The 24,620-nt window shown below is 44.0% G+C and overlaps 1 protein-coding gene across 2 annotated transcripts in view; it reads left to right on the forward strand.

Annotated features, from left to right (window-relative positions):
* CNNM4 (cyclin and CBS domain divalent metal cation transport mediator 4) overlaps positions 1-24,620 on the forward strand; it is a 349,407-nt gene that overhangs the window by 278,680 nt on the left and 46,107 nt on the right. Inside the window, exons 5-6 of one of the 2 annotated variants that reach the window (XM_085634536.1) lie at positions 11,082-11,184; positions 18,288-18,374. In XM_085634536.1, coding sequence (XP_085490662.1) covers positions 11,082-11,184; positions 18,288-18,374 — 190 coding nt within the window. The remainder of the gene's footprint in view (positions 1-11,081; positions 11,185-18,287; positions 18,375-24,620) is intronic. The other variant, XM_085634537.1, reaches the window with a different exon arrangement.

The raw sequence follows: 24,620 nt of genomic DNA on the forward strand, positions 1-24,620 counted from the left end.
CGGTTACTAGTACCATTGAGTTCGGTGACAATAAACATCTTTTATACAGCGGCACGGATACCCTTGTGGTGAACGTGTGGTTTACGAATGCGCATAATATGTCTGTGAACTTCAACTTTTTTATAGAGCTTTCTTTATTGTTTCCAATGGGTAATGGACCTCTCTCACTGTTTCAGTGCTGGTCTGGTCCAGGTAGAATGTATATGGCACATTGATTTTCCTCCGTGGCATCACCTGTTGTTCTGTGTCTTTCAAGTATCAGACATGCTGTTCGAGTCCATATATGCGCGACAATCGCTTGATATTATAGAGTTATTTGGCAGATTGTCCTACTGTCCTGGGTAACGTTATTCTCATGCCTTCTATGTCTTTATGAACTTTCTTACTCCGGCCTCTTCTGCAGTACTTATGCGGTGAGCTTGTATGGGTTCAGATCCCCTTAAGGGTGCAAGTAGTTTTATATTCATCTTGTTGGTTGGCTTCTACCACAATTGTCATGCTAGCATGGATATTTTTATTTCCATGCCTTTTAATGTCTTATTTCTTTACTTATCTGTGGTTTTCTACAGGTTTTTAGATTGTAAAGCATGTTATTGCTCATCTTCATTATTTTGAAGGTTCGGTCTTTTCTCTGGTTCTAGGCTGGTTTTGTTCTACTTAAAGGGTTTTGGTGGTCTCAGTTTGCAGACCATCCTCCGAGGATGGTATGCTTTGGCATTTGATTCTAAAGTAAGGAATCTGCGGCTGGATATCTTTATCAGATGAACAAGTTACTTACCTTCTGTAATGAATCACATGGTAGAGACAGGATCTAGCTGCAGATTCTTACACCCATCCCATCCTCCCTGCTCTGCAAACTGAGTCCTCTTGGTAGCTATATTTAGTTATGAGACTTCACATACTGACCTAAGAACTCAGTGTTTATTTGAAACTGAGTCCTCTTTCATCTCAATGTTTTCGTTATGACATCCACATACTGAATTGTAATTCAGTGTTTTTTGACACAAATGTGTCTTTCATTTTAGCACACTGTTTCAATAGGCAGTTTCTATATGTGGATCCAAGTTTTGGGTGGGGAAAATAGTCATGGAAGAAACTGACGTCAGTGCGTCGGCAAGGATGATATATGATCATCACGTGATGAAGTCAATACAGAGTTGCGCGGCGACCTCTTCCAACACGCGGATGTGCTGTAGGGAAAAAAGTTCCAGATCCTGTCTCGTACCTGGGGAAGGATTCTAAAGTAAAGAATCTGCAGCTAGATCCTGTCTCTACCAGAAAATGTGTTACCAAAGGTAAGTAACTCGTTCTTTTGTATCCTTGATTAGAACCTGGGATATCTGCAGGACTCCCCAGTGAACAGCAGCATTCATAGTGTCCCTACAGAGCAGGTACATAAAACCTTAAGATTCAGGCCATTACGTTTCAGATGTTTTTGCCTGCTGTGAAATGTTCAGTTCGAGGCATATGAGCTGTAGATCGTATACTTGTGCATAGATCGCCATCTGGTGTTAGGCTTGGATGTTTGCACTTTGTTTTTGTCTTGGAAGAAGTCTTTTTGGTCACGAGGTAGGTGACTCATCTTTAGGACGATAGTGCGCATGGGCATCAACTCCACCTCCAGATTGTTTTTTTTCCACCATCAGGTTTGGATGTGATTTGCTGCGCTCTGGGTAGATATCAGTTTCGAATCTCCCTTCGACGCGCAATCCCTCTCCACTCGACGGTATTGTCTCGACCGCGTTTCCCTTTCGACGCACATATTTAAAACAAACTCCTCGATCTTCGACACGGGCCGTTGGACCTATCCGCGCCGACCACGCCAGCAGTCAATAGAAATGACTTCTTTAAAAAAAATGCAGCGGGTGTGGTGCTAAGTTCCCTCACACGGACTTGCACGAGGTTTGTAATCTCTGCCTCTCCCCGGAGCACGAAGACCAGAACTGCGAGGCCTGTGCATCATTCTGGCTGGAAAAAAACATCCGTGACCGTCGGGCTCGACGTCACGAAATGTCTTGCGGAAACAGCTCGATTCCGGACATCTTCGGAGCAGATCCCAATGTCCAGCTGGAACAACATGGTGATGAAGAAGACATCTCCGACTCTGAGGCCAACGACTCCGACGTCTAAGAGGAGCCCAAAAAAGTCTCGGAGCCACAAATTCCTATACCAAAACCTAAGGAGTCCAAGACACTGCAGAAAGCCTCAGAGACTCAATCTAAAGAACATTCTGAGCAACCACTAGAAAGGAAGCACCTGCCTATATTAAGAAATATAAACGGGACAAAACAAGGGTCCCTTAATTATGTATCACTAACTGGAGCTGACCCATACAAATTTTCAGGCCATATAACCACGAATTTGATTAGCAAAAAATATATTTCTTTTTATTAACATAAAATCACAACAAACTTTGCAGGTTTGAGAAATGCATCATTACATAAATAGAGAACATCAATAATACTCTTTAGTGTCCCACACAACTTCATTCATACTATCATTCATTTATACTAACATACATTCATTCAACAAAAACAAAATATCACACATCAATCAAGGTGGTAAGACTGCCAACTGATAAGATGGAGGCTTTCTCGTGGGTTATCCCGATGGTATATAGGAGTAACATCAAAGAAACACGAAAAAGGTTCAAACGCCTACGCGCGTTTCGGTGTAGGGCCCAGAACAGGGTCGCACCTTCATCAGGGCGAAGATAGATAGATAATGTGGGGGGACACAGACCCACCTAAAATTAGCAGAAAGAAACCTGTCATAGACATGTATATTGATACAATTATATGCATAATATATTTTATGGTTTAGGCATGCAACAGATCAGCTCCAGCAGGAAAACGTGATATATTCATTCAGGATATAAAAGGCAAATCTAATGCCAGAATCATGTGCACCAAGAGGGGACTCAGAAATAATAGATCAGAAAAGATAGACACACCCGTGTTTATGAAAAGGTTTTTTTCTTTATACATATACTAGTTCTGTGATTTGAAGTACTGCATACATCCACCCGTGCTGTAGATTAAAAGAAAACTATAGTGAAAACACCATATGTATACATAAAAGAATTATAGCATAAAAACTTGCTTCAAGTCTACCTGATAGATAATAATATTCACTGGGGTTCTCTAGGTTAAGTCAGGAATGCATCCACGCGAATACAAGATCTGAAAAAGATCAATCAATTGAGATCTATTCAAGCGTCAATGTTGTACAGAGCTAATCAGATGGCAAGGGATAATCCCGCATAGCTAGAAACCTACCCCAAGTCCACAGTTTTACATGAGAGATGATACTATATCAGGTCCGGGGGCCAAATAAGAAGGAGAATCACTCGATGTGGCTGACGCTAATATCAACAATTTTGTGAAATAAGGAAAATATTAAAGATAGGTCAGGAGGATTCTAGGCTGATTGTGCATAGAGGCACTCTCACCAAGACAACAGGACATGGAACCTACCCGATATCCACAACGGGGTAAGAGGATCAAAACTGAGCAATGTCCAGAGGGCATGTAAGCTGTTGAAAACATCCGACAAAACAGATTTGAAGTCGGGATTGCGACATTCGATATCCAGGATGAGGGCGTCTGCAATTCTAGATACAGAGAAAATGGGCAAAGATATCACAAAAACGCTGGGGCTAGGGTAGACAATAATTACATAGTGAACTAGGAAAAGAAAAATAGCGAAAAAGGTTTGTGGGATCCCGCTTAGTCACAAGCCTTAGCGAGGGCATAAATGTATAATGGAAAATTACGCCTGTCATCCGGTGAAGAAATCCATAAAAAGTTAAACATAACAGGAAACCTTGGGCCTCTCTGGGTTTTTTTTTTTTTTTTACTACAAACAATCGGGGAGAAAAACAACAAACAAGCACGCATGTATGTTATTCCCTTGCCCGCTACCTGAATAGACAACGGGGAGGGTGTGAGGGGTGGGGGGGTGCGCTGGCAACCGTCTGCATAAAGCATATCGACTCACACCAGCGGGAGCATTCTTACCTAGTAGTTTTTATCGACCGGCCGACGGAAGATGTTCTGTGGCGTTCAAGCAGGGTGGGAGATTTCCAGCCGAGGAAGGATTCTCAACGGAGCTCCGCCATTTTCAAGGGTTACTAATCTATCGGGTCCTCCCATTGGGGGACAGGCTCAAATGCACATGGAAATGGAAAACGGACTAAAAGGCAAACTACCTGGCAGGGATTTCCAGGTTAAATGCGGCGGCCATCTTGAACAAGGTAAAAAGCTCAAACATATATACAAGGCCCCATTCGGTTGATTAAACGCAGGGGCTGATCATTAACCAAGATTATATCTCATATATTAAAGGGAAACACGATTCAGGCCATCAGATGACATCTGAACAATAGTCGTTTAAGCAACGGATGGGTTATCCCAAGAAGTAGCAATGCACTAGGACAACAAGGTGAGATTATAAGATATCATCCCAAGAAGGGCCATGCTCGGACATGAGGGTGGAATCAGGGTCATATAATGGCATTTTCCCAGGGACAGTGTTCATTCAAACCCATATTGACAGAATTTAGAGAATAGATCCAAAAAACCTCTTTTCTTTCTAATCAGGCTCGAGTCTTTGCCAGGGATGGCACGAATCTTCTCCAGGATCGACCACTTAAGGTCCATTTCAGTATGGTCCTTATCAAGCCAATGGCTCACCAAAGGGGCAGAGGCTTTTTTAATTCGGATATTCGATTTGTGTTCCCCAATTCTAGTTCTACATTCTCGTCCTGTTTCTCCAATGTATATGAGATCACATGGGCATGTGATAATATATCACATTAGGGGTACGGCATTCTGACCCTAAATCTTCGGCCCGAAAAAGGACATTCTACCCACACAGTATGTACCAGATTTTTCGGCTCCAGAACAAAAAACTCTCTATATTTACCCAGAAACTGGTAAAAGTGCCACCAAACCTCCTAAAAAGAGAAAACTGGACACTTCAGAGGAATAAGAAATACCCAAGAAATGAAAGTAAATGGGCACTAACACTTCTCAACCTCCTGCTCCTCCTCCAGCTGATCCAAATCTCTTAATTTCTCCAGAACACTCCCCACAACATACTTTTTCACCTCAACCACAAGATGATGAAGATGATGATACCGATGGGGGTGGGAATGGAGATCCAGATAGGTATGATGATGATACCATCCCACACAACGTAGAACCTTGGGATGAATACAACACAGATCCCGACCCACATAATGACCCGGACCTCTATCCATCTAGGCCATCACCACCAGATGACAATATTGGTTTTGCGCAACTAATTAATAGGGCTGCTCAATATCAAGGGGTACAATTACATTCTGATCCCTTAGAAGAAAACTTTTTACTCAAAACCTTTGCACCCTCACAAACGTCCACGCACACCATGCCAATGTTAAAAGGCATGCTAAAACATGCGCCAGAAGTTTTTAAGGACCCGGTCAGAGCCAGGATTCTCAACACCAGGATGGACTAGAAATATGAAGCAGCTCCCAATGACCCAGTTTACATTAAAGGTCAGGTCCCTTTGGATTCTCTTGTCGTGTCAAATGCACGCAAGAGGGCAAACTCAGAGTACAGGCGACACCCCTCCTCCTGATAAGGAATCCAAACTGATAGACGCATCTGGAAAACGTATCGTGTCACAGGCTGCAAATCATTGGCGGATTGCTAATGCCCAAGCTTTGTTGGCCAGGTATGACAGAATTCATTATGATGAGCTTGAAAAGCTCATGCAACACCTTCCTGACCAATATAAAGAAAAAGCTAATGACCTTATACAGGAGAGGAAATTAATAACTAACACCTCAATTAAATGTGCGCACGACGCGGCTGATACCACATCCTGTGTCATTAACACTAGCGTGTTGCTACGCAGGCACGCTTGGCTCCGAATCTCCGGATTCAAGCAGGAAGTGCAATCTACTATTCTTAACCAGCCCTTTGATCAAGAGCATCTTTTCGGGCCCACAGTTGATACATCTTTGGAAAAAATGAAAAAAGATACTGACACTGCTAAGTCCATGGGGTCCTTGCAATTAACTTCCCGTAGAGGTTCTTTTCGCCGCTCCTTCTACAGGGCTGTTTCCATTGGTTCAGATCATCCCTCTTTTTCCTATAAGAGCCCTACTCAAACGTCCTCCAGAGGATACTTTTGCGGAGGCTATTGAGGGAACAACGGTAAGGGAAGAGGTCGCGGTAACAAAACCCGCAACTCCCCTACCACCAAACAGTGACTTCCCTTCACTTACCCCCGATCATCCCACTCCTGTCGGGGGACGTCTCACACAGTTCCTACCTATCTGGAATTCAATCACAACAGACAAGTGGGTAAGACAAATTATCCAGTATGGTTATTGCCTGGAACTCACCTCTACCCCCCCAAATATTCCTTCCAAACAACGTCCAATGTCCTCGAAACATCTAACACTTCTCAAACAAGAGATTCTATCTCTATTACAAAAACATGCAATAGAACAAGTCCCCTTGCCTCATCACGGCACAGGGGTTTACTCCCTCTATTTTCTCATTCCAAAAAAGGACGGCTCTCTCAGGCCAATATTGGACCTCGGCCAACTAAACCTCTACATTCAGTTGGACCACTTCCACATGGTCACTCTCCAACAGGTACTACCACTGCTTCAACAGGACGACTTTCTCTCCATGCTGGACTAAAGGATGCCTACTTTCATATTCCCATTCACCCCGCTCACAGGAAATATCTCAGGTTCGTGGTATATGGTCAACAGTACCAATTCAAAGTCCTCCCATTCGGGGTGACTACAGCACCCAGAGTCTTCACCAAGTGCCTCGCAGTAGTTGCGGCTCACTGACGAAGACAACATATTCTTCACACAGCAGCTGTGTGCAACACACACACGAAACAATCCAACTGCTTCACCTCTTGAGATTCACAGTGAGCCTCACCAAATCCCACCTCCAACCGTCCAACATACAGCAATATCTAGGGGCTACAATAGACACCTCAAAGGCTCTAGCATACCCCAACCCATTCAGGATAAGCACCATGCAAGCTCTGATAGCAAAATTTCAGCCTCAACACTCACTACTAGCTCGGGTGTTCATGCAGCTAATCGGGATGATGGCCTCTTGCATTCTCATCGTCCCTTATGCAAGACTCCAAATGCGTCCCTTACAGGAGTGTTTGGCACGTCAGTGGAACCAGGCTCAAGGTCAACTAACAGATCTGGTGTTGGTGGACATCCGTACCCATCGCTCTCTGCAGTGGTGGAACACACAAAACCTTTCCAAAGGGTGTCCGTTTCTCGACGATTCCACAGATAGTGCTAACAGCAAACGCATCGCTCACCGGCTGGGGAGCTCATCTTCAAAACCATACCATTCAGAGCATATGGACCCCGCAGCAAAAACAATTCCACATAAAATACCTGGAATTGTTGGCGATCTTTCTAGAGTTAAAATCTTTTCAACTCCACCTAGTAAGCAAAGCTGTCTTGGTCTTTACAGACAACATGACAGCAATGTATTGCATACAAAAACCGGGGGGAACACACTCTGCAGCTTTCACACCTAGCTCAAAGCATATGGAGATGGGCCATTCCACAAAACATACATCTCCTTGCAAAACACCTCCTAGGAGTACACAATCAGATTGCAGATCTGCTCAGTCGTCAAACACAGCAGATCTACAAATGGGAAATTCATCCTCAAGTTCTCCTTTCGTTCTTTCAGATTGTGGGGCCACCCAGAAATAGACCTGTGCGCCACACACCAAAACACAAAATGCCCAAGCTTCGCATCCAGGTATCGACACCTATTGTCCAAAGGCAATGCGCTATGGATGAACTGGTCAGGCAAATTTGCTTATGCTTTCCCGCCTCTCCCTGCTCATTCCGCTAGTGGTTCGGAAGCTCAAACAGCATTCCCTCACCATGATCCTGATTGCTTCAACATGGGCCTGAAAGCCATGGTTCACAACCCTCTTGGAACTGTCAGTAGTTCCTCATCAAAAGCTACGCATCTCACCCAAGCTTCCCACTCAGAACCATGGAGAGATAAGGCATCCAGATCCCAGTCAACTCAACCTTGCGATCTGGTACCTGAAATCTTAGAGTTTGGCTACCTCAATCTCCCGCCAGACTGCATGAACATCATTAAAGAGGCTAGACGTCCTACCACCAGAGCTTCCTATGCCGCAAAGTGGAAAAGATTTGTAATTTACTGTACAAATAACAAAATCAATCCACTAGATGCTTCTATTCAAAACATTATCTGTTACCTTTTCAAACTACAACAATGTAACCTAGCGTATACATCCATTAGACTACATCTCGCTGCAATAGCAGCCTAGCTCCAAAACAGACAACACTTGTCTTTATTTAGGGACCAGCTATCAAAGCATTTATGGACGGACTTTAAAAAATAATTCCACCTAGAGTTCCACCCTCTCCAGTATGGAACTTAAATATTCTCCTTACCAGACTCATGGTTCCCCCATTTGAACCTCTGTATAAATGCGAACTACAGTTCCTCACCTGGAAAGTAGCTTTCCTAGTTGCTATTCCCTCTCTTAGAAGAGTTAGTGAACTCCAGGCATTAACCATACAAGAACCATTTCTGCAAATCCATCACAACAAGGTGGTTCTTAGGACTAACCCAAAATTTCTACCTAAAGTCGTGTCTGCTTTCCACCTTAACCAGTCTGTAGTACTCCCAGTGTTTTTCCCTCTACCAGAGTCCGTAGCAGAACAAGCTCTTCACACACTAGACGTAAAAAGAGCAATACTTTACTACATTGAAAGAACGAAATCCTTTAGAAAGACTAAACAACTCTTTGTGGCTTTCTCCCCACATAAAGGCAATCCTATCTCAAAAACAGGAATTGCTAGGTGGATTGTTAAATGCCTCCAAATATGCTATATTAAAGCCAAACGCACATTAACCATTCCCCTAGATCTCACTCCACATGTAAACTAGCGGCATCTATGGCATTCTTAGGGAACATTCCCCTAGATGACATCTGCAAAGCAGCAACTTGGTCTACTCCACACACCTTCACAAAAACTATTGAGTAGACGTGTAAGCAAAACAACAAGCTAGTGTGGGCCAGGCTGTATTAAGAACACTTTTTCAAACCACTGCAACAGATACAGGTAACCACTGCTAAGAGGATAACTGCTGTATAGTCTATGCACAAGTATACGATCTCCAGCTCATATGCCTGGAACCAGTATGCATCTGTTCTTGGCATGTAGAGCTGTAGATTCGTATACACCCGCCCGCTTCCCCGTATTCCTCTATCTATTCCAGTACTATCTTACTTAGATACATTACACATGGACATCCTTTTCTACTTCTTACTAACTCCATCATAACCCTCCATGGCAAAACAATCTGGAGATGGAGTCGATGCCCATGCGTACTATCGTCCTAAGGAGGAGTCACCTACCTCGTGACTACAAAGACTTCTTCCAAGACAAAAACAAAGTGCAAACATCCGAGCCCAACACCAGATGGCAATGTATGCACAAGTATACGAATCTGCAGCTCTACATGCCAAGAACAGATGCATACTTGTAAGTAGCATTTTCCTTCTTTGGCTTATTAAAAAAAAAAGAGAGGGAGGGTTGAATAGACTGCGTAGTACCATGGTGGTGAGCCTTATATTGTCCAGTTGTGATCGCAATCCCCCACCCCCATTACAGAGTTGTAACAGAACTGTCAATAAACTAAGGCACAGCTGGAAAATATCCAGATGTCCACCTTTGTGAGATACATTTTCACCTGTGCGTAAAATGATTAAATATTGGGAGTTCTCTGAATGTGTGGGAGACAATAGATCTGCTGGCTGCAGATAAACTTTAGGTCACCCTGGGCTTTGTTGTACCCAAGCACAATAAAGCTAGGTTGTGAGCAGCGTCATCCCCTCTGACATTGAGGGAATGGAAGACCAATATGGATTGGTGTATGTAGGAGAGAGTGGTCTATGAAAGTAGAGGGTGTCCACATAAATGGACAAAAGTCTGAGCAAAGGGATGTTGTGCGCACCTGTGACTAGAATCGATCCGAGCGAATTGGTATGAGAGTGACAATACGGAAGGTCCTGCTACAGAGGTGGAACCGCAGCCACCAAATCCTGGGTTCTTAGAAGGCGAATATTGTACTCCTCTGAGATACTGTGTTTTACTACCACGTATACTGAGAGTTGCTGCCATGAGTGTACTGTTTTACATCACTGCAATAAAAATAATTGTAAAATAAAAAAGGGAATTCTTTCATCACAATGAGCTGATTCCATTGGTCTGCTGAGAAATACTCGATCTACGAGGATTCTTGTGGGTATTTTGAGGCAGTAGATCATAGTCTACTTCAGACATGATTAATACAGGGCTTCTAACCATATATATTAAGATGCTGGAGAGTGTATTCCACTTATTACCAATGTTGGAGGGAAGGGCGTCATTACTCTCGAGTCTTCCCCTCTTGTGAATCATGTTCCCTCCCCTCACACTACAATGGTCACACATAGCATGTTACACATATGTTCTATGAACTACATAGTGTATTCATACACACACAACCAGGAGAAGCTATAAATAACTGCACAGCCACAGTGCCAGCAGCAGAGCACGACACACGTGAATTCAGTTTGCCCAGCAGTCGAGCAATGCACACATGGTCCAAAATAGGCAGGAGCAGCCCCAACAGCAGCTGTGCAAGACAAAAGCTGATTCTTACATGATATACCATGGCTGGCAGCCATGCAAATGTTAAATACATGCACATGCAAACAGTACGCAATGTGCAAGAGTAGTTATACTTGCACCATCATGGCCAGCAGCTGTGCAAGCATCAAACACACACACACTCTCTCTCTCTCTCGCACACTCATACTATATTGCACAGATAGTTATTATTCCTCTTTTTCTTCCATGTTTTGTAATTTGATGATTGTGCAGTAAAACCTAGCTTGTAACATTGGTTCATGCCAGAAGTCCACTGCATTGCTTTTGCGCCCCACAGAAAGATCACATGAATCCTTTATCTTGTATCCTTGTGCTTCTGTCCTGCTAGGGCAAGGTGGAGGTGGAAGCCGGGAAGGAGAACATGAAGTTTGAGACCGGCCCTTTCTCCTACTATGGAGTGATGGCACTAAACAGTGGACCACCTTGCACAGGTAAGGTACAGCTCTATGTTGAGTCTGGAAGTCATTGTGCTGTATATGCTGCCATTCCTCCTTGACCAAGGAGCCTCTCCTCACCTCCATCCTGTAGTGTGCCTCACACCTGGTCTGAGGGAGCAAAGCTCAGGGTGTTTGTTGATTCTTTAAATCCTTGGAAGCTCTTTAGGTTGTTGTCTGGATTATTACTTAGTTCTGTCTGTGTCAGGTTAGTATAAGCACATGTGATGAGGACATCGCACAATAATATAGTTTTCTTTCAGATGATTTATAGATTAAGGGCTGGCCACATAGTAGCTAGTAGTGCAGCTGGAATATGGAGCACAGAGGCATGTCCAGCATTTGTCTGCTTTAAGCGTGCTATAAAAAGTTCAAGGCTTCTGATACCTGCTGTGACTCTTTCCCTTGCTAGTGTTACATTTCTTGCTGTGGAACCAAAGCACATTGGTCACAGATCTAGCTTCCTCGGTTGATCAAACTATGTGGTTCACTATTATCTCCCTGTACTTCCATTCCCTTCCGTGCAAAAGGTATTAACATTTGTCTACAGGTTAATCCCAGCTAATAGACAGTATATGAAGAAAAAAGTGGACCTTTATCTGCTGATTTACCTCTTGATTTCTTGTCACATAGCTAGGTGAAGCAGGCAATAGTGAGCCAGAGTTTTCAGCAAATGAAATATATTCTCTGTTACATCATTCACTGTGAGATGGGTACGCTGAAACTTTTCAGACACTCACCCCAGTCACAGATCTGGGTTGAATCCATCATCGTTCTTTAGCTCACTTTGCCACCCCAGTTCACACCCAGCTATTTGCAAATTAGTCGTGACCCTGTGCGTCATTGGAACAGTCCAGACCGAACTGCCAAGCCATGTCGTCCCTGGACCGGAAACAAGCATCCTGGGACCGGTTTCGGGGAAATGCCAGGTTTTCTGGGCTGCCTGTTCCTATGGGGCAGGGGTGGCAAAAGTGCCTTCGAGTGATGTGTTTTTTGTGGTGGGTAGGGAGCTTTGCATCAGTGGGTTGTTTTGGCTTGAGTAGGTGGTCTGGTAACGGTGAGTTCATCTGGTCACGCCTTTGAGTAGGTGGATAGTGTAAGTTGGCTGGTTTAAGGACATAATGTTTTCATGAGCATTAGGTATACGAGTCACGCAGGAAAATAGGTGGCTAAGTACTTAGTTGATTCAACTGCTTGAGTTGGCTGATAAAGTCATTTTCACGTCTTGTTCAGATGCCTAGGAAATTTGGAGGTCTGTTGGACAATCTTGTTTGTGTGTAATGTAAAGATCTTTGGTTGTATTGATGGGTTCTTCACTGGTTGCCTTGTTTTATTGACTAGTTCGACTTGTGGTATTGTATTAGGTGGCTGCTTTTGCTTCATTGAATGCTTGTAGTTTTAAGGCTTAATGGAATGGATGGTGGTGTAAATCAATAGAAGCATGTTCTTACTTTGAACAATTGAATTTGTTGCAAGTGAACTATAGATTGATGCTAAAGACCAGTTTTCTGTGATTGGTCTTGGATGGTCAGGGAATGACGTAGCATCTATTTGTGATTGTGCTGCAGTAGACATGCCACATACTTGTCTGATGAAGGATAGCTTAGCCAAATATGATTTGATCAGTAGAGTAACCTATGATTTGCAGTTCTATTGACCTTTAGAACTACAGATTTATACCAGAGTGTAGTTTGCAATTGTGTTTTGAATGATTCAACAATGTTTTGTCATTATACCATTTGTGTATTTTTATCTAATTTTTATTAACTTACAAGTCAGAGCCACATTTTTTAATCTGTTAAAAATAACCATTTTCTTTACTAGCTCCTCCTTTCGATTATGGGCTCTTCTAGTTTTCCTGCACCCTTTTGCATGCTTAAGTGTACAGAACCCACTCATGGCCTTCTTCCACTTAAACGCTCTTAGGGGCCTATGGATATTGATTTCGGTTTTGTCGGAAATTAGCCACTGTGTAGTCTACAAATTCTCCAAACAGGCATACGGTCCCAGATTCCTCTTCCTTTCCTCCGACGAACCTCTTTCCAAGATGGATTTTTATTTTTGAAAATTTCAATGTAAAATGAGGTTTACACAAGTTTGGCGATTGTGCTCTTTAGAACCTGTTTTTGCTGGAGGCATTGTACAGAGCGAAGGTTTAGTGAAATGCATGCTTTCTGATTTAAGACAACCTGTGTTTCAGAACATCTGATTGCTACTGAAGGAGACATATTGGATGTATACGTTTGAATGAGCGATAGTTAGGATATTCCACCAAACTCCATCATACAGCCAGACATAATTCTTAAAGAGCAATACTCAATCATTGATGAATTCTTTTGTGCATAGCCGAAGCACCCTTGTTTCCCAAATATATGCTTGAGTAATTCTTCCTGGTGTTTTTCCCTTAACAGTCAGGCATGTGTAGTCCTGCTTATTCCACTAAAAATTCATGACCAAACCAGCATGCAGAGTGCAAACATGGACTGGGTGAACTTTGCATGTATCTGGGGCACTCGAGAGCACTGCTGATATCCCCACTAGTGATGCACAAAAGAGTCAGAAAAGAGTTAAACTATTACATCTTCCTCGCTCGTCCAGTCAGCCATTGCTGGAGTCTGTGCAAGCTTGGATCACCTTATTCCGGCCCCATTTAAACACCATGTTTTTTGTAATGATCGAGGCACCTCCGAGGACTTGTGAATGCGCTCACTGTCCATCTTTCACAACCACTGATATCCCACATCAAAGAAATCTGCAGAAGTCTTGGCAGGAGTCTCGTGGACATTGCTTTCAAAGATCCACGCTTATGTGCACTTCTCACTCTCCCAGAGTCCAGGTAGTCACCTCTGTCAGAAATGCACACTTCCACGCATGTTCTAGTACCAGAGGAGTCCATGAAGGTTTCCAGTGTTGCCACTCATACCTATCCTCAACGCTCACTTGTTCAACACTTACCTATGCTTTTTTACTGTCGCTTTCTTGGGGCACCTGTGCAGTCAGAGTTGTCTTCTGTTCCTCTCCTTCACTTCCAGCTCCCCCTTTCACAGTTGCTGGTTTTATTTTATTTTGCCAAGCAGTATTTATTTATGCCTTGCAATAATGTTTCTTCATTTGTATGTTTTTTTTACATTTTTCTTCCTTTTGCTGTCTAGACCAGATTTTTCCTCTATCTTTTCACGCCATTCTTCCCCTTTCTCGTATATTCGTCCATCTTATCTTTTTGCTGATGTATTTAGACATCCTTCCCCTGCTTCTTTCTTTCCAGCTATGCTTTCCTCTTTGTGTACCTGTGATTTCTTTTTGTATTGCTGCCTCTCAGCATCCAGACGGCGAGGTGCACTCTCAGTGCCTATAATGGAATAGTTGATGACCTGGCTGTCTTCTGACACAAGTTATTCAGTACATGGTGTCCAGACAGGCAACCACTGTGTTCTGGATACACAAACACAGCTGGTAATTTGGTACACCTCGTGGCGGGTGCATAAGCAATACTTGCAGTTGTTTCCAAGTATAGCTGCTGGTTAGTGTAAATGCCCTCCCCCAGCAAGGACTTGTAGTGCAGAATCAAACAAACACTACATATGTTGGAGAATGGCTCAATCTGCCCAGCAAAACTGAATCCTTTATTCTAAACCGATGGAAATAATACATAAATAACACGAGTACATCCACACAAATTATATGAAAGCCTTGATAGTATAAATACGTACCCAGTGAGTCAAGGATTAGTCAAGCCAGCTTTGTAAAGCTGTGGCTGGTCTTGGGAATAATAGGAACAAGCATTGGCATAGCCAATAGGTCTCGCCTTTGGACCCTTTTAAGAGTTTAGTCATGCAGCACATATCCCAAAAATAATAATTTTAAAATAAGAGCGTGGATGGGACTAGGGGGCAGCAACTGGAGTGAGCAGGGATCAGCAGCGGGAGGCTGAGAGAGGGCATCCACGGGAGATGGTGGGAGCATTGTGCACAAGTGACCGCATGCACAGGTGAATGCGGGCTCACTACATTCAGTGGTGACAGAAGACTTAGTACAGGCAGCGTGTACCACTGAAAGCGAGAGTTGCACAGCCCGTACAGGTGCGAAGCCTTTGACAGGAAGTGCCGGGCACTGAAAGCTTGGCAGTATCGGCCCTGCCACTCCCCCGGCAATAGAAGGAAGGGAGCTGCGTGGATTGAGCTATAATGCAAAGCTTACTTGCACTAGTGTCTCTTGTGGCCGCAACAAAAATTGTTTTCGTAATTGTTTTTTTCAAGACACAAGTCGTAAATCCGTTCGACAATTAGGAAAAGACTACTTCTGAAGTTCCAAGAGTCATCGCTGCGCTGGTAAAAAGGAGGCGGAACTGCCTCCATGCCAGGAAGGTAGGGCCAGGAGAAAGGATGTGCAAAAAGTGCCCTTCACTGAAACTCTGCCCAAGTGACAACGGAGAGGCCACCGCAGTGACAAAGATAACAGTGGCAAGTTATGAAACGCGGCGCTACGGAGGGCGCGAGTTCGAAACTCAGCCTTCGATCCCTGGCTGACAAGTCATTAAATGTGGTGTTTGTAACATCTGTCATTTACAGTGCTTAGAAAGGTAAAAGGGCAGCATGTAACGCCATCTAAAAATTATCCCTGCAGCTGTGCAATCATGGTCTGTCAGGACAGTCCCAAAGCTCGCAGTAATATTTTGATAGCCCAGAAATGTAAAAGAAACTGCATTTTCTCTGCCTGGCATTCCTCGTGAAAGCGTGATGATTTCTGTGTGTTTTGCACAGTCTGCCCCCCTACCTGCTCTGCCTCATTAAATCTGTGTACGCTGCAGCCTCAACAAGCCCCTACCCCCACCTCTGTCCTGTTGCACCCATCCCCATTGCAGGGTGACGCTAAATGTCCCTCTTTGGGTGGGCTGCGGCTAAGGCCCCCACCCCTCCCCGGGCTGCGCTGCTGGTTCGCATGCAGTGTGTGGATCGTAGCCTTACCACCCCACTTACCACTGCAGATAATGGCGGTCAGCACCAGGAGCCCGGGGGCTGCCCAGCTCCCCATTGATGCGCTATGCGGTGTTCCGGTTTGATACGCTATTTGATGAGCTAAGAGCCGCTCTGTATTTTTCCGGGACGCTGCTTTATTTCCCAGCCCTGGATAACGCCTGAAACATGGCGGGGCCCGGAGCTGCCAGCACTCTGGGTGGGGGTGGGTGGGCTGGGGGTGGTGTTTTCTTTGGTTGGTAGAATTTGTGGTGAGGGAGGGCCGTGAACGCGCATTCTACGAAGGGAGCAGAGCGGGACTGGGACAAGGGCGAGGGGTGCGCTTATATTATATACACAGTCACATATCCGGGCAATAAATAACGACTCTGGTCGCAATGACGCTTATATCCTAATTTATATAAGTGTGTAAAAAGCCTTCTGCAGACGAGGAGCAGGTGTCACCGAGGTAGAAGGATGGGAAGTGGGTAGCCAAGAAAATAGTGAAAGCGGAGATGCCTCTCCCCCTTTACCACAATATATCATGTTGTCTCTGTAGGGGAGGTGGGGACAGGAGACGCAGGAGAGAAAACAGATGGCACCACACTTCCGAGCTCTCTCTAATATAAACGATGCTGAGGGCCGCAACCTCACCAAAAATAAGCCCGAAAGTGGTGCGTGCGCGTGCCCGCCGCTGCACGCAAAATACAGATGGCACACTGCGCGCCGCTGCGCGTAACCTCAAGCCGTAGGCCGTGGGTGGCTACAATTCCTGGCAAAGGTGGGACATGCACCCGCATTTGCCCAATTGCATGCTGCCTTCGCACACAAAGACCAATAGCAAGAAAGCAAAAAAAAAACCACACAGATTGATTCCAAGAGGTCGTTTTCCTAGAGCAACGCATGCGCGCTGCGCTAGGCTCGACCTAAAAAGGTTTTTAAAAGACTAGCGCAAAATCTTTCTGGAAAAATCCAAGCAACAATTATCTTTTTCATAAGGCAGATTTTAACCTGTATACTGCATTGAAAGGCATCACATTTCTACACCCACCATAGCCCTCTATACTGTTCTGGCCAAAGGAGTGTAGCAGGGTATTCACTGGAAGCTTCCTTGCCCAAGGTGTCTAATCTCTTCAACGAAACCTGCTATAGCAAACAGGTGCAAAAACATACCTGTCGTGATTGAGCCCTGTCTATAAACAAGTGGGGTGTAATGGGTACCCCCTATGGTACATTAAACACAAAGCTGTAAATACTGTGTCTCTGTGTGCATACCACAATGAAGATCCATTTTTTGGGGTGAGACAAATCCAGCCTAAACTTTATCTTGAAGCAGAACTCCAATTTTGAAGACATTTTCTTACTTTCTATTACTGTGCAGCTACTACAGTGTGAGTGTCCCTCTATAAATAATCTTAGATATTGCCTCCTTTCAATTAATAACAGACATGATTATTTTCCCTGCTGCTCCCTTTCCCATATTCAAATTCTGGAAACCGAATTCCCACCCAGTCTTGGTTTCCTTTGGTTCTAGGCCGTCTGCTCTTTTCTCACTGCTGTTCTTGAGTCTGTCCTGCCTTGTAGACAACTTCTTTGAACTTCGTTCTGTTTCTACATTCACTGTCTCCAGTTTGCTGTTTGTTTCTATCCTGTTTTGTCCATTCTCTCTTTCTAGCCTCTCTCGTCCTGTGTCTCAGACTTCCATTCTCACTATGATTTCCACTCATCTTTTCCCCTTTCCCTTACAACATGCCTCACCTGTTTCTAACATGGTTCTGTAAATTATTGTCTATGGCATTTCTTCTTGTTTTAGCCTCTCTCTCTCTTTCTCTTTTTCTCTTTCTCTTTTTCTCTTTCTCTCTTTCTCTCTCTCTCTCTTTCTCTCTCTTTCTCTCTCTCTCTCTCTCTCTTTCTCTCTCTCTCTCTCTCTCTCTCTCTCACTCTCTCACTCTCTCTCACTCTCACTTCCACTCTCTCTCTCTCTCTCTCTCTCTTCTCTCTCTCTCTCTCTCTCTTCTCTCTCTTCTCTCTCTTCTCTCTCTCATATCTCTTCTCTCTCTCATATCTCTCTCATATCTCTTCTCTCTCTCATATCTCTCTCATATCTCTCTCATATCTCTCTATTATGTTTTGTTTTATCCTGCTTAGCACCTCCATCTCCACACAAGCGTCGGTCCCTAAAGAGAGGCTCTTCCCAGTCCCAAAAGAGAGGCTCTTTGTTTGCCAGGTTGACAGGTAACAACGATCGTGCATGGAGTGGCCTGCATTTAATGCTCTGCTTGGTCCTTTCTTGCTCCCCTGGGGGAAGAGGAGAAAGCTGCTACCTACACCATGGACCATATCGCTAACAACTCAAAGACCCCCATCTCTATGTTACATTACGCCATATTGGTGTCTACCACTGTTACGGGGGGCATGTCCCGTTTGCCTCCTCTAAACACCGTTTTCTTCACTTGGGTCATTTTTCTAATCTTTTAGTTTACAAATAGAGGCTACCTTCTATGTAAGGGGCCTTTCCCTAATCCCCTTTGTAGAGGATTGTCTCTTTATTGAGCATAGTTTGCTGTTCTTTACAAATTGCCTTCTTTAAAAGGACATTTCCTTGATCCTATTCAGATGTCAACTTTTTATAGGGTAGTTGTTCAATCCCATTATTAGGCTTCTTTCAATGCGTGTAGCGTTTACCTAACTTCTATTCTGTTTTTTCTTTCACACCGAAATCGTTAAGTCAAACAGAAGTTAATGACAACTACTTTGCATGCGTGCGGAGCATTTCTCTCTTAAAAGAGTTTACCTGTAGGAAAAACGCTATACCACTCCTTCATCCACGTGGTAACCACTCTGTGAACAAACAGGTGTGAGATTCTGAAACCTGTTGATTTGTGGATTACTAAAAGTGGCACCACGAATTGCTATATATGTTAAAATATTATTTTTAAAATCCGATTAAAGGTCAATGTGCTGTCTGTCACTCTTTGTTTTGTTTTACGAAAAGAAGTCCTCACAGCAGGGCGTCAACTGAAGGGTAGTATTAAGAGGTAACACAACAATCCAGTGTAAATTGAAAGTAATTAGGCTGGAGGGAGGTGTTGCTAGAAATAACGCAAATGCAGACGTATTTGTATATTTGATTTCCACTCATTGTAGATGCTGAAGCACAGCACATCCAACATCTGGAACTGTAATCGGTATTCTCTGCTTTCGCTTCTCTCAGTAATACTATTATGCCACTGACATTGGAAGGGTGAGTGGATAGACTTACTGGCCCAATGACGTGCCTTCAACCATAGGATATCCGCTCACCTGTCTGACCTTCTGCTTGTGAGGGGGATATCGAATGGTGGTTGTGCCACGTGTTCTATGGCTGGAAAGTGCTGTCTGTGATCGGTCCTCTTGAGGTGAAGGGTATTGGAGCACCATTCACAAAGACTGATGTCCCTACTCTGGGTCCTTGCCCCAGAGTAAGTGTTAGAGAAGCAGGGACTTCACCATCTGAAGACCACACTGTTATTCTGCCATGGTGCAAGCATGAAACCCCTACAACTTAGACGTTTCTTTCAGTCAGAAGAAAAATGAATGAATTAGATTTGTAAAGCTTTCTTCTACTCTGAAGGACATCTTGGAGCTGGAGGATCAGGCTACTGAGAGGACAGAGGAGCTGAGAGGGTCCAAAAAACTATGTGTTCAGATTTTCATTCATTATTCTCTAAGTGACAGCTTTTGGATGTTCCGAGCAGTTCATCTGGGCTACTTTCTTTATGAGGAGCTAGGCCCAACCCCTAGACAGCCAGGAATATGGGCAGTGGAGGAAAGTCTAGCTAAGATGGTACCTCATTATTTTCTGCCCTTCAACTAGCCCCCATTTGTGGCAGGCAGAACACCCTTATGTCTGGTCTGCTTATGATTCACTGGAAGGAGAATTGATGTAGGATCATCGTATCTGGCACCTTATCCCTACTTGCTGCTATTCAACTATTGGGTTTACTGATGGAGATAGCTGCTGAAGTCTAGGCTCCATCCACAGCAGCGACCACTTGTGCCTGACTGCAGGCTATAGGAACTTGTCAAGGGCTTGATCTAAAATAGCTCCTGCAGTGTCTGTTCCTTTTTGGGCCTTGGCCAAACACAAAGTCTGGCATCTCACTAGGTGCAGTAGCCATGCCAGGCATGGAGGGACACAGACATGGTGCATAGTGAGGCACAGTCTACCATATAGGCCATTCTGTATCCAGATTCCTTGACTTTGTTCTCTGTCTGAAAGAGTTGACGAATGGATGGACTGAGACCCTGGTTGGTCTTCTTGATCATTTGCATCATATGGTTGATGCAGAATTCCTGGACAAGCACAAGGCTGCCTAGAGTGCTCTGTTTACTAGAGATGCCACATGGCAGCTGGCCAGATGTATATGGGAGCAGGGTGAATGTCATATGGGAGCAGACCAAAGGACTTGCTACGAGTGGGCAAAATACCATACTGTCAAAGGCAGAGTAAAGAAGAGCAGAGAGGTAGTGTGACCTCTGAGAGCAGACAGAGTACCTTTCAAAAGCAGGCAGGAAGCTGTATGAGAGTAGGACCAGTGCGTTATAAGAGCATGAAGGATGCTTTCCTAGCACATGGAGAATGCCTATTGAAATCCTGTACTGTTTAAGACCTATTTTCTCCAGTACAGCCCTACCATTTAACATGTATTGATATATTATTGTGTGCTGTGTTCTAACACACATAATCCCTTCTTCTGAATAATAATGTAATCACACATTTCCAGTATTCAGCTTTAAAGGCGCCACCTTTTCTGTTAAGGGCTGTTTGAATTGTTCTGCGAGATAATTTTGTGGGAACAAATCCCTGCAACCTACTCACGTTAGGATTTTTTTAAGCGCTCCTCTTTTTCTTTATTCCTTCTTATGGGATGTGGCTTTGGCTCTTTTAGGCTTCATTGACTATCATCACATGAAGGAAGCACGTCAAATCACATTTTACCTCGATTCCAAATCAGTATCTTTATACCGTACTGATATATGCATTTTTTTTAAAAATATATCTTTTTATTGAACATAAACAAGGACATTCGGCAGAACAGCATACAGTTACTTGAAATTAAGATACATGGCCAATACATTTGGGCATCACAGATAGCAAGAATCCATTTGAACAGGTGATCAGGTATCAGGGGGACAAAGGCTCATCCTCTGAGGGGATCACATGGGCTGTACATATATCTCCCCAGAAAGTATTCTACCTACACCATACAGCGGACCATTTCTTAGGACACCCCCGTGCCACATAGACCGTTTTCTCCCTGAACATACACCAGTCTAAGTTGTGGCTAGCGTCGGTGCTGTGCCCGCCCCCCACATCTGTGCTATATCGCGCTTCGCCACCATAACACCCAGGGTAGCCCAGAGCCTCTCCGCACCCGTCAGATCAGTGGGTTCCCAAACAATGAGGAAACACCGTTGGGCCTCTGGGCGTATGTCTTTATGTAGTACTTCCCGCATTATCGCGTGCAGCCCCCGCCAGTACTCCTGGATCTGATCACACTCCCAGAGTATGTGTAAAAAATGTGCCTACCTGGCCACATCGTCTTCTACAATCTCCCCCCTCTCCTCTTCCCATATGCACTAGCTGGGGCCCCGTAACATACATCCTGTGTAATATTTTCAGTTGCACCAGGCGCAGTCTGGCGGATATCGCCACCTCACGGGGTGAGGCTAATGCCTCACGCCACTCCTCGTCATAAAGCTCGAGGCCATCTCTTTCCCAACATTCCCATAATCGGTCAAGGGGATCCGGGGTATTGTTGATCAATTTTTTGTAGGTAAGCGAAATTGCCTTCTGTGGGAGGTATCCATCAAGTAGCCTGTCCTCCAGCTGTGAAGACTCCGGAGGGGCGGAGCCCTTCTGCAGGGTTGTTACAAGGGCATGCCGGAACTGTAGATAGCGGAAAAACTCTCAATCAGACAGTTCGTTTTGTTGTTGGAGTGTGTCAAACTCTGCCATCTTCCCGCCCACCCAAAGATCTCCGATACCGATGAGGTCTCATTTGTCGAATCCCTTATAAGAACGCAGGTTTCCCAGCTGTTCCGAGTCCCACAAGGGAGTCGCCAATGTGAGCCTGTGGTCCCAACCTAAACTTTTATTTGCTGCGTGCCAGATCTGGACTGAGTGCTTGGATGGACCAGATTTATGCATTATTTATTCTTATCAGGCTTGCATTACCTGCTGGAGATTGGTACAAAAAAGTACCCTTATTTTAATCTGTCTTGAACACCTCCCTTGGAAAAGATATGGAAATCATTGTACGATAAAGTATTTATGGCTGGAGTAGGTAGGATTCACTCTCCGCATTTCCTTCAGCCATTTTAGGAAATGTCTTGTAGAATTGCTTGCTAGATTGTACTCTAGACGTATGTCCCATAACAACCTTTAGATGTCAGCTCATTGGCTTTTTGTGCTTTCGTGTCCTAGGCCTGAATTTCCTGACCACGTGTTTGATAAAGATAATGCGGAATAACTATATTCACTGTACTGGCAGGATTAATCCTTCATCGATGTGACATGGCTCTTTCTTGTTCTGACACTTGTCACTCTGGACTGAGTCCCATTAGGCAATTCTGGACATGTGCAATACTTGCAGTAGTTCACAACTCGCCAGCAGAAGCCTGTCCTTAGATAGTGTTGCCCATCTGAAACCTTGCACAGTTCTATTCATAGCCAGATTAGTGACCAGTCTGACTTCTTACGAAGGTTTGCAGCTAACCAGACCAGGATTCCAGTTACATTGTGTAGCTAGTTGGATCCATAGCCTCTCTGAAACCATACACAGATGTGTTGCTCATTAGATCTGGGTCTTGGTGAAACCTCGACAAGGTCTAGCAACCAAATTGCTGATGCCTCTGAAATCTCATAGGTGTCGTATGTCTGCTGTTAGTCGGACTATAGTAGCTTTATGATTAAAGGATTGTCACCTTTTTTGCTGCAATCTAGATTTATAATACCTTTGAAAGCTTATGCAGGTTAGCCACTAGCCAGATTCATGACCCATGAATTGCTAACCCTTAAGGGTGTGCATTTGTCATTAAAGATGGAACTCTCAAAACCTCACAGGTGTCATATGGATGCTGCATGTCAGATATTGGGCTACTGTGGTAATTTAATTGTGATTAAAGGGGCCTCGATAAATAATGTTACAAAAGGTAAGAAAAATCAAGCAGATGTAATCAAACTAAGAAACTTTCTGTTATGCCTGTTGTTGGTGATTGTTAGGAATGCAGTTCTGGGAAAAGAGAATTGTGCTTTCTCTACACTGGATAACCTTTTTAGAGGAATGTCCTATGGTTATTACCGAAGTGGTTGGCCCATGCATAGCACTTTCTCTGTCCCATATACCAACATGAATATGCGGTTGTATGCTGTTCTGTAGAAAGGAACCATAAATTGACTGTAGGTTATGAGACTTTCAGAAGAATGTTATGTACTTGGGTACAACCATGCTGTACATCATTAATGACCAATTCTTTTATTTTTTCTGCGTCTTTGCATATGCAGGTTCTCTGCCTTAGAATCTATCCTTTATTTCTTACCCTGTGATCATGAATCATGCCCTTCTATGGCCTCTAGTCTCTAGCCTGGACTAATCCTTCATGCAAACACATGTCTTGTAGTTGTGTTTGCAGCTTCCAGTAGCCCTGTAGCTCATATGGACCAAGTACAAAGCACTACTAATCACCATGTTCCATCATGATCCAGAAGTTATACGACTGATTCCACGGGTTCTCCAGCCCTTTGAAGGTCAAAATGGTAGCAGGCCCTTCAATGTATGAAATGTCTTTATCGGAATGAAGGATTTTTCCAATCATGATTGCACACTGTTGAAGCTGCTTATTTAGCAAATTCGATACAGCAATAGAATTACTCAACTTCAGGCTCAGTGGGCAGGGAAAGGATAATACTTGTACTTCACCTGACTAACATTATATCTTCATAGCTATCTTTAATCTCCTAAATATTTCCCACACACTCTCCATCTTGTAGGTTTGTAAGTGGAAGGCTTTCCATTTTTCCCTTTACAGATGTCTGTCACTGTTGATGCAGTTTAGGTGGATTGAGATCCAGCAATGGAAAACGCATTAAAAAACGGTGTTATTAATGAGGGAAATTGCTTGTTTGAAACTGGTAATTCCACTCTGGATGATGTTTAGCAGTTTCCCACTGGTTGCTTTCCAGTGGTTTACAATAACCTACTTGTGAGCTCTCTGTACTTTTTAGATTACATACAGGGATATTATTTGAGCCCAATCAGAACAACCTGAGACAAAGCCCGATAGATCATGTGCACAGGTAAGATACATTGAATGGAGCCTGCACATGGAGAGGTAGGACATCTTTTAGATCATACAAGGTAATATCTTCAAGGAAGCAGGGCCCCCTGTAGGTGGACACACAGGTAGGACATCAAGTGCAGACAAGAATGGCGCATT

This window comes from Triturus cristatus, chromosome 11 (genome assembly GCF_964204655.1).
Source record: "Triturus cristatus chromosome 11, aTriCri1.1, whole genome shotgun sequence".
Taxonomy (NCBI): domain Eukaryota; kingdom Metazoa; phylum Chordata; class Amphibia; order Caudata; family Salamandridae; genus Triturus; species Triturus cristatus.